We start from the raw sequence: 10839 nt of genomic DNA on the forward strand, positions 1-10839 counted from the left end.
ACTTTAATGCTTTTTGTGTCATTGGTATTGCCTCTGTGGCCTCGCTTAGCATTGCTGTGTGTCACATCGCTCCTGTGTGGCTATACAGCAATATCATGTAACTCTGTTGCTCGGCCTGACACGTTCACGTTCAGTGTGACCACACCTTTGGTCTTTGGTCCATTTAAATCCTTGTGTCCTGTTAGCTCCCTCTGGGTTTATTTCTGTCCTGCTCAGGTTCTCTCCCAGCTGCACTGTCCATCTGATTTCTCACACCTGGTTCTCATGTCCCCCATCCTTCCTCCCAGCCAGCTTCATTACCATCTCACCAAATAGTTTCCCTGCCTACCAGGTCCTTCACTGCTGATAGTTCGCTGCTCCGTCCCTACCTGCGTTACCTTCCCTCCATGTAGGTTTGCGGGCTTTGTTACTGAAATCCATTTCCGCCATCATTCTCGTGTTGGTCTGCCAAATCTTGGGTGTTTTCATGAACACAATTCATAACAAGCAAACGCGTTTCAATATCGAACTAAGATGTCCTGAGTAACTACAAAATGCAGTTTTCACATGATGGATTCATTTATGAGGGTGGAAAGCTAATTAAACCAACCACGCCCTGTAAGCCCCCCCCCCCCCCACCACCCACACCTTTCTTTTAAGGCCTTGCCGTGGAGATGCGGTTGTGCTGTAGAGCACTGTCTTGTTGCAAGGTGGAAGTGTAATTGGGTTTAAGGTCACCAATGGATGACCCTGACGTTCGACTTTGGAAAGCAGTTCACATCAAGAAACCAGCAGAGTGGCACCAGACCAGATGTTTCTATGAAATTACTGACATAAAAGAAAACAAACGTCCTAAAAAGTTACATTTTTGACCTGCCAGTCCACTAAATGCCTTCCCAAAGGTCACGGGGATCATAAAGATGTTTTTGGGCAAAGCTTACTCGGGCCTCCATGTTCTTTTTGGTCAGCGTGTCGTGATATGTGACCCAAATACAGACCCTGAGAAACTGTGGCATAAAATAAAGTTTATTTTGAAGAAATGAACATTATTTCCCCCTGAGTCCAGCGAGGGGATCCGGGGTTTTCTCTTACAGGAGGCAGAGCGGAGGTAGAGGAACTCCAGGGTTGGCGTTAATGCAGCTGTTGGTTAAAACCTTCTCTTAGTTGCTGATTAATGGGGAATGGTGATTGCTGACAGGAAAGGTTTCTCCCAGTTTGCATCCTGCTGTCCGTGAGTCGTGTTTAAGGGCGTCGGGGCAGAAGTGATGATAGCAGGCTGACGTGGGGATCGGCGGCAAACGTCTGCGGAGGAAGAAGGGGAAACAGGAACGTCTGCTGGTTTCTCAAAGAAGATGAAAGCTCGGGAGCACGACTCCAAAGACAAGCAGACAACAAATCAGCCACCGGGAAGTAGGAGGAACCGGGGGTGGTCATCAGGGGCATCTGGCCTTCTGAGGCGGAGGAGACGATCAGATGTGCAGACGACACAGCTGAGTCACCATCTGTTGTTTGTATATGCTTAGTAATGTCTAGCTGATGCCAAGATGTGTTTAATGACCGGAAACATGGAAGGGTGACAAAGGGCAACAGGGTTCTGAGAGGGAATAATTACATTTTCTCAGCACTGTAAACGAGCACAAAGCACAGCAGCAGTGGAGTCAGCGTGGATTCAAGCTGTTCAGACAGTTAATAAACTCACGCTCTAAAAATGAAGTTTAAAGCAGCTTGCTGTGCTTTTTGTAAGTCAGTTAAAAAGTGTCTGAACGTGTTTGCTGACTGTGTGCTTTAACACTCAGTCAGAAGGAGACAGCTTGTGTTGGAGGGGGGGGGGGGGGGGGGGGCACCTAACCCTGGACAGCTGCTCCTCCTTCTGGTCCTGAACCCCTCCTCCTCCTCCTCCTTTCTTTTCTTTGCTTCTACTCCATCCCAGATGCTGCAGAGCCAGCAGCTTCACAGGATAGGAAGCCTTCCTGCACGGATGTCCTGACCGCCGCTCCTTTGGACACCGATTAGAAAGGGAGCTGCTCGGATGTGGATCAGCCGCTTGCATGTGTGCTCACAGTCAACATTTAAGGTGTGTTCTTTGTGACTTTTCTTATATCCAGTCTTGAGATTTGCTGAAATAATCAAACAATGGCAGAGCTGACAACGACGGTCATGATTCCCTTCCTGTTAGTGACTTTCTAACACCGATCATGTCTGAGGACGAGGGACATCTTTCCCAGATGATGAGCATCTCTGCACGGCTGCTGCTCCTCCTCCTCCTCTTTTCTCCTGCATCCCCGTCTCCTCTTGCAAAGGTAAGCACCAACGTTTCAACTGTTCTCAGTCTAGCAAATGTTGCAGCTATTTACCGGAATGAATTCCTCCATAAAGCCAGGTGTTAATGATGATCACAGCGCATCTTTAGCCAGAATCTCATGATATACATGGTTTAAGAGCACGCTGACACGTAGAACACATGTTTGCATTTTAGTGTTCTGGATGAGAACTAAACACCCCATGCACAAAAGAAGCATTTAAAGACGATGAGTAGGGCCTTCCATTTGAATGTGCGTCGCGCTTTCAGCGGCAGCTTGGCCCTTTTATCTCTGCGGCTGGAATTGTGGGTAATCTTCTCGCTACAAACAATGCTTTCTACACAACTGAATGGGAGACTTTTTTGTATCTCTGTTGACTTGACCAACTTATCCAGCTGAAGAGTTCATGGATACCATGCGCTCTAACCAGGTTTAGGGGGCTTCTGGAAGAGAAGAAGCAGGCCCGCAGAATTACAGAGCCTCCACCATGCTTCACAGTGGGGAGGATGATGACTGCTGACATTTATGCTGGTGACAGCAGGACAGAAAAGGGGTGGCCATATTCCTCCCCGTCCATCTCAGTGACCTGTTTCACGTTTTTAATGATAAAATAATAATAATTGAACTTTATTGATCTCACAATGGAGAAATTCACTTCTGCATCTTAACCCATCCCCTTGGGGAGCAGTGGGCTGCGACTGTCAGCGCCTGGGGAGCAATTGCGGGTTATGGGTCTTGCTCAGGGACCCAGAATGGTAGCTTGTGGGAGTTGAACTCAGAACCTCTGGGACCGAAGCTCTGTGCTCTAACCACTAGGCCACCTCTCCCCTGATTTTTTACACCACGGAAACAGAAAGTTATAGATCGCTTAAAAGTTCTAGAAACTCTACTTAAAAAGTAAGGTGTTAGATACATTTGTTTTAAAAGGGTTGTTTGTAGCACCAATAATGTTCGTATTGCAGGTTTTGTTAAAAGCTGTTTCTTATATCTGCTGACTTTTAGTTTGGGTGCTTCCATTTGTGCTTGGGGAGATTATGCTGCTGCAATAAAAATAAGAATGCAAAGAAATTCATAAAAACAGATTTTGAGAAATCTAAACAAATTAGCGATAGGTTGGGGGGGGGGGGGGGGGTGGAAAAACAATATTTAGAGCATTTTATTAGTGTTCCAAGAGCAAAATGGCGTCAATCAGGCAGGGAATGAAACATTGAGACAGCAGTTTGCAGGACGGATTTTCTTGAGATGTGGCTGCAAGTGAAAAGAAAACAGAGTATTGTGAGGAGGATAAAAATGTCTCCAGCTACACACAAGGTGAGGCATGAAGTAGTAATGGCAGCTGGAACCTGGCAGCAGGGTGCTGTGAGTCTGCTGGCTGACAGCAGGACGCTGACGCAGCAGATGTCAGCTGGACGGCCGCAGGCGACAGCTGGGTGCATTGTGCCGCTGTGTGTCTGACTTAAATACCCGATCCCTGCATAAAAGTGAGATAATTCCTCCTGCTCTGTTGGTTTTAACGACCTTCATAGCAGTTACAGGCCAAATAACACTCGTGGAAGGCCCTGCCTGAAATTTTGATTAATCTGGACGTTGTGCTCAGAGCCGCCTCGCTCTAAACTCCTGGCCAATAAGAAAGACTCTCTGATCCTGGAGAACGGTCAACCAGTCGTTTTCTTCTGTAGTGAATTTTTTTTTTATTTAGCACTTCTTCTAGCTGACACCTTAAATGCTAGAGAAATACTTGGGATGGACGTCTCTTAAAACAACATTGTAGCGTATTAATCCGGCTCCAGCATCGTTGCCAACCAGTTCACAGATCATCTTTGCTAAACCGAGCTGAGATCCAGACTGTTTGCAGGTGTTCAGATGGATGCAGCTCAAGAGATAAAACATTACCAAGAGCTGAGTTCACAAGAACGAGACGGGACAATGGCTCAGGGACATTTTTGTGACAAACTGTGCTTTAAATATGTAAGTAGAATATTCCAGACCAGCTTTGACTTGTAAGTTGTTACACGTCTTTTTCTAAGGTTATCCAAGCATCCAATGTTGTGCAATTTAGAAATAGAGTAAAAGTCTCATAAATGTTTCTGTTTGAAGAAATCTTCTGTTCAGTGCAGAATCATCCTGTTTATCAGTCTAAGAGTTGTAGGTTTTGAATTGAACCTGTACAACTCAATTGAAAAATTAACAGAATTTTCTTTTTTTTTTTTGGGGGGGGGGGTGGTTTCCCAGTCTTAAACTAAAATTATCCAGAGTCACCTTTAGTTTTTAGTAAAGCGCGCAGTCTTTTTAGTACTGGGATCCGTCTTGACTTGGTAATATCAGCCCGCTCTTCTTTGCTAAAACTGTAAATCTCCTGTGCGCAGCACTCTTTGGCTCATCCCACAGATTTTCAGTCAAATTCAGGGATTATTTCTATTCTTCACTCTTCGGCTGGTGAAGCACCGTCTTTCACTGATCTGGCGGGATACTTTGAGTGGTTGTGCTGATTAATTATCCGGCAGAAGCCTGAAGTTTTGGACCAACATTGACGGGTATTTGGAAGTGCTCACCTTGACTTTAGCCCAATTTCCAACAACGGACTCCACAAAGCATGATGCTACCACCACTATGCTTCCCTGGGAGTTTGCCGTTTTTTGGTGGTGAATAGCTTAGTTTATTTTGGGTTGATCAGAGGTGTTTTAACATATTGGCATCAGTTTCATTCCGTGGAGGTTTAGTCTGAACATAGCTACGTCGGTTAAAAGAGGATTTGCGCCCTTTAATTAACGCCAGTATATTCTTTTACTCTAAAAGGTTTCTGTTTGCTTTTCCGTTGAGTTGTAGAGGATTTACCTCTCATTAAAGGTGGAAAACACTCTGAAAGGTTTAATCTAATATTTTACACCACAGAGCCTGTGATTTTAAGAGGGGTGTGTTATTAGAATTTTCTTTTTGTGCCAATGGTGCACAGGAAAAGGACCTTAGAGAGTAGATGGAAAGAGGAAGTGAATTAAACCCTAAACAGCTGCTTCATATCATCAGTCATTATGGGGAGTTGCTTGTTTTTTTACTTGTTTTTTACTTGATGAGCATAGGTGACCATTGTTGCAGCAAAGTCTTTTTTTTATTTTATTTTTTTTTTAACTTTATTACAAGCTCAAGGCCCACAGGAGACAATACTGTACACAAGTCAATAAAAACAACACCCATTCTTTTAATTTCATGTAGCATATTTGAAAAAGGCAGACATTTTGACAGGTTAATAAAGTAGATTTGGGTCACATCTGCACGTTTTCAGTATTTGTGAACATCTTTATACTGATTTTATTTCTGTGTCGGGGGTTATGATTTAGTCCAACAGTGTTAAAGCCACCATGCAGCTGCAGAGCCACACATATCCAGTTTGCGTTGGGTATATTATTTTCTTTTCTATACGGACCTGAATTGATTCTGATGGGGAGGTCTTTAAAGCAACTTAAAGAAAGGGTTTGCTTAATTTAGACAGAATGATTTAAAAACCGCAGTACCGCTATGCAGCTGTTTCTGTCGGACCTTGGCATTCATGTTAGAGGTTAAAGGTCACCATCTGGAGTGTGAAAGAGAGACCCCCCCCCCCCACACACACACACACACACACACATACACTCTCAAACATAGTCTTTGCACTGCAATAGAAATGTGAAATGTCTGTGTTTTTGTGTGCTAGGATCAGTCTGTGTGTGCCAGGACTTTCTGTGGTGCAGGCAGAGAGTGTGTTTGGACCATCGGAGGACAACCGGAGTGTCGCTGTTTACAGGTTTGGTTTTTATTAGCATATCACCCTGATAGTTGCTAAATTACTGCCACACGTGGTATCACTTTTATAAAGGGAAACTAGGCACATAAAGTAAATAAATCTGTGTTTGGTCAGTATTCATTTGTTGTCACCATGCTTCTTAGCAATGGATCTCAGACTATTGGGAGCGTGTTGATTCCCACTTCATAAATGGTCCCACTGATGTAAGGACAATGCATTGTGTTATTACCCCATGAATAACTTGTCAGTTCCTCTCTACCAATATGTGTGATGGAGAGAGGCAGCCTCACTCTTACTGGACATAAAAGGCTTGTCGTTGCTGGAGGCAACCTCAGTGCAAGGCGATATCAATATGAGATTTTACAATCAGGGGGAAACTCAATATCTCCAGTCCTAGGAATTGAACTCCATGTACCATGATGTCAACACATGCTTCCACAGAAGCAGGGGATTTATCAGAGACCACCTCCAGAATTTGGAAGTAGAGCAAATAGAATAGCCTGCCAGAGTGAACAGCACAACCACGTTGGCTGAATTGCTGCAAATGCAGGTTAAAGAATGAGATGCCACGCCAGAGCTGTGTGTAGTCAAGCTGGGGACCAGCATGGAGAGGAGGCGCCAGGCTGTCGTGATGTGCATGGTTCTTCCTCGTAATACTGAGGTCTCTGTTTGCTAATAAACTGTTAAATGAAAACTGCTCACAGCAGAGTGTGGGAGGCAGAGTGGCTGAAGCTTGACCTGAGTCCGAGAAAACAGACGTAGGTCAGAGACGGGCAGACAGATCCGTAGGAATAGGCCAGGTCTGTGGTCATGAGGACAGTCCAGGTTGTGTTCAGAAAACAGAAGGCAAGGCAGGAAAATCTGTAGAAGCGTGGTCAAGATCGAAACTACGATCCAGCGGGTAAAACGCTGGACATCTACTGGCGCAAGACTTTCAATAATCTGGCACAGGCTGTCTGCTGAAGACCAGTGTGTAAAGGCAGAGGAACAGATTAATAGCAGTGATGCAGGAGGAGTGTAAGAGCACGCAGACAGACAAATATTTTAAAGCCCATAAGAAATTGGAAAAACTGTTGCTAAAAATCATTTTTAAAAGGCTGGCTAATATTGACCAAATAACCTTTCACAATTTGGATTAAGCTGCTTTTGTAAAAACTTTGATCGCTTACCCTTTTGTGGCATTGGTCTTGTTTTTGCAGCGTTGTGACGAATCGGAGCGCTGGGTGTGTGGCAGCAACAGCAAATCTTACAGGAATCACTGTGAGCTGCACAGAGATGCCTGCATCACCGAGACCAAAATCCACGTGGCTCAGCGAGGACAGTGTGTGGGTAAATACACACGCGTAGAAAAGGCTGTTTTCACTCTGCACACAACAAACATTGACGTTATTTGGTTTCTTTCCCTTTTCATCTGGCGTGCAGGGAAACGGACAGAGACAGACATCAGTCCTGGTAAGTGAGGCTACGTGGGAAGATTTAAAAGCTTTATGTGATAAATGATTCTCTTAGGTCCTGCATTGCATGTGGATGTGTCTGCTTGGGCTGTTTGCAGTCGTGTGTTTCCTGTCTGAGCGGGATCGGCTCAGAGAGCAGGTGATCCGGTGGATTAACTCAGAGGTGGACCAGGATCATTGGGCCTCAAACCTGTCGTCATCATCCAGGGATGTCCTGCAGAAGTATTTTCAGGTCATTCTTTCTCACATCGTCTTAAACGCATCCCCTGAAACCTGTTTGTGATCGATCGTTTTGGACTAGATTAAATGAATCTAATCTGGGCGTGTTTATTGCTGGTGAGGAACAGAGCTGCACTAAAGATGGTTTGGTTGGAACTTTTTTGTCAGCTGATTGTATGTGGAACACGTTGCAGATCTTGTTTTATGTTGAGGTTTTGGATTTTCTCAGAGTAGCTAAGTTAAAAACGTAAAACCAAAGTGGCCATATATTGCTACCTTAAATGCTGTTGCCATTGTGTGACAGTATAAGTGCAGTTCAGCCTCTTTTATTTACAAATTCTTCATCTCAACTAAATATTTCATGTTGAAGACTTGAAGTAGCTGCAGCTTTTGCTTGTTCTGGGTAACAACAGGTGACTCTGATCTGCATCTGTCTTGGATAGATGCGCCATTCTTCCTAAGGTCGCTCTAAAAGCCCGTTTTTAATGTTTCAATAAAATTGCTAAACCAGGGGTCACCAACACGATGCCCGTAGGGACCAGGAAACGCACCTCAGTAAACAATCCTAAAAGGGTGAAAACACAACCAGACTGCATGATCCCCAGGAGCCTAAAAGCAATCAAAGACCTGGGGATTGTGACAGCTAAACCTGGTGGTTTCAATCCCTAAAGGTGTGTTAAAATGTAATTATGGTGACACATGATGACAATAACGCCTCTTGATTCTTGATAGAATAACTCAAAGTCCCTGTTTGTTGTAATGTTTTTTTGTTTTTACTACAGACCTATGCCGGCGGGGATTCCCAGCTGGATTCCAGCGAGTTCCTGCGCTTCCTGAGCCACAATGAGAGCGCTCTGAACCTCCTGTACCCCGATGCTCAGGGGACTAACCATCTACTCAGGTCTTTATTAGACCAATATTCTAGCTATACATATCAACCCCTGCACAGTTTTCCTCCTGAACAATTGCAGTGGAAGAAAACTCAGCTGCCAATAAGCCTTTGTCTCTCCCAGGTCTCTTTGTGTCGATGCTTTAATCGAGCTGGCAGATGAAGATTTCGACTGGAAACTCAGTTTAACTGAGTTCACCAACTGCCTGACCCCCAGCTACCAGCCACAGGAGAGAAGTAGGCAATGAATGAACATTTCAAATCTACGTGTCTGGAGCAGGTGGGAGCAGAGCAGGAGGCGTTTAACCTGTTTGATCCGTATGTCGCTGTGCAGAGTGCGCTTTGGAGGACGCCGTGTTTGAGGACGGAGCTGAAACCCAGAGAGAGTGCAACAAGTGTGTGTGCGCCTGTGGGAACTGGGTGTGCACCGCGCTCACATGCTACGGTGAGAGCGAGCTTTTAGTTTTGTTCAAAACACACTGATGTATGGGAAGACTTTGTTTACACTGAGGTCTTTCAGAGGGGCACCGGCTGAAGACGCACCATCAGGAAAAAGGAGAAGAAGAAATGACAGAGGATGAGTGGAGGAGGACTGTGGCTGAACTCAACGCTTTACAGGTTTTGTTTTTGTAAAGCTGCACGTGTTACCTCCATTCAAATTTAATACGGTCAACCATTAAAAAGAAGCATAATGTCATGCCTTGTTGTTTTTTTTAAAAGTGCACAACTACAGACCACAGAGACACGACCAGAGATCTCATTTAGACGAGCTGCTACAAAAAAACATTCATGTAGGAGCCATTTATAGTTGTTGGTGTTTGGGTACGGTTTGTTTCTGGTTTGTTTGGTTTGGGTGGTAGTGTTTTGTTTAGGTTGACACACTGACCTACATTTGGCTCTACCCCTGGTGGCGATGTGGAGGGGAAAGCTATATAGGTGAAAGGTGAGAGGGCAGAAAGGTTTTGGGTGACGGGTGGTCATACGTTTTTTTTCCGCTTTTCTTTGGTACAGAATAGCCTATGGCTACTGGTTAAGTTAATTAATTCAGTTTTAATCAAGTTAAATTGAACGTGCTTATGTGCAGGTTTTTCATATTATGTAGTATCTGCACAATATTATTACGTTCTCTAGGTTAGATCAGCTTAGTTAGATCAAACAGATGGCAGCTTTTTTTGTCTTCAGTCATAGTATCTGCACAATATTATTACGTTCTCTTTAAGACTTGAAACAATAGTGTTAAAGTAACTAACGATGCTTTAATAAAACCAACAGATGCCAGATTTTTTTTCAGTGCAGAAACAGTATCCATTTTATTTCAAGCCACAAACAAAACAAAAAAAACATTTTAGTTAAACGAGGAAATTAAATGAAATCTTCTGGCTTTATACAAGAAGCTAATGGCACTTTGCCCCCTTGGCAATTAATCTAGATCAGGGCCGCCGACCTTTGTGAAACTGAGAGCTTCTTCACTAGTATTGTGTCATGCGAAGGGCTACCAGTACTGACCTTTGAACTACAGTCAGAGTTCACTTTTACTGTATGTAAATAAACACATTTTTCATGCTTTGTTCTAGATGTCGTCTTTTTTAAATCTATGTAAATGCAAGTGTAATCAAACAGGAAGAGTAACAGTATAAAATAAAGTTTTAGATGCAGCTCACTGGTTGGTTTATGCTTTTTTTAGATCAGGCTCATGGGCACCACATGTGGTCCTCGGGGGCTACTTGGTGCCCGCGGGCCCCATGGTGATGACCCCTCATCTAGCTGTAGTGTAAAACATAGCTCGTTCCTTCAAGTGTGCTTAATCACTAACAGAGGAATATTTTCCCATTTTCTCCAGGAGATCTCCATCACTGGGAGCTGAGGACACATCACAGAACCTAAGGAAGCAGCGAGCAGCTGACATATTCCTGAATGGGACTTTGGTTCTTGCTCCCCCAACGGTGGAGGTGCTTTGCCCGGAGCTTTTTTGCTGTTTTTGTTTGAGGGGGTTTCAAAATGTTTTAGAAGTTCAGATTCTCACAAGATGATTTGGGATTGTATATCTCTGTGATTGTAACTTTTTACTTATAGTGAACCTGTTTGCCGTTACTATTCTGCTAAAATGGGTGAATTAGCGACGCCATTTTGGGATTATTTATTTATTTTTTGATACAGTTTGAGTGAAGAATCATTTAGCAAAAAATGTCATTAAAATAATTGTTGAACCGACAAACAAGA

At 43.9% G+C, this 10839-nt stretch overlaps 1 protein-coding gene across 1 annotated transcript; it reads left to right on the forward strand.

The window, feature by feature from the left end:
* Window positions 1–1938: 1938 nt before the first annotated feature.
* LOC105933295 (follistatin-related protein 1) lies at window positions 1939–10834 on the forward strand. The gene is made up of 11 exons (XM_021321607.2): window positions 1939–2053; window positions 2156–2279; window positions 5968–6057; window positions 7257–7386; window positions 7480–7509; window positions 7610–7743; window positions 8513–8631; window positions 8744–8856; window positions 8954–9064; window positions 9140–9237; window positions 10460–10834. Exons 1-11 carry the CDS (start codon window positions 2028–2030, stop codon window positions 10481–10483), a joined length of 999 nt encoding a protein of 332 aa, XP_021177282.2. The 5' UTR covers window positions 1939–2027; the 3' UTR covers window positions 10484–10834.
* The last annotated feature ends 5 nt before the right edge of the window (window positions 10835–10839 follow it).

Source organism: Fundulus heteroclitus, chromosome 22, assembly GCF_011125445.2.
Source record: "Fundulus heteroclitus isolate FHET01 chromosome 22, MU-UCD_Fhet_4.1, whole genome shotgun sequence".
NCBI classification, from domain to species: Eukaryota; Metazoa; Chordata; class Actinopteri; order Cyprinodontiformes; family Fundulidae; genus Fundulus; species Fundulus heteroclitus.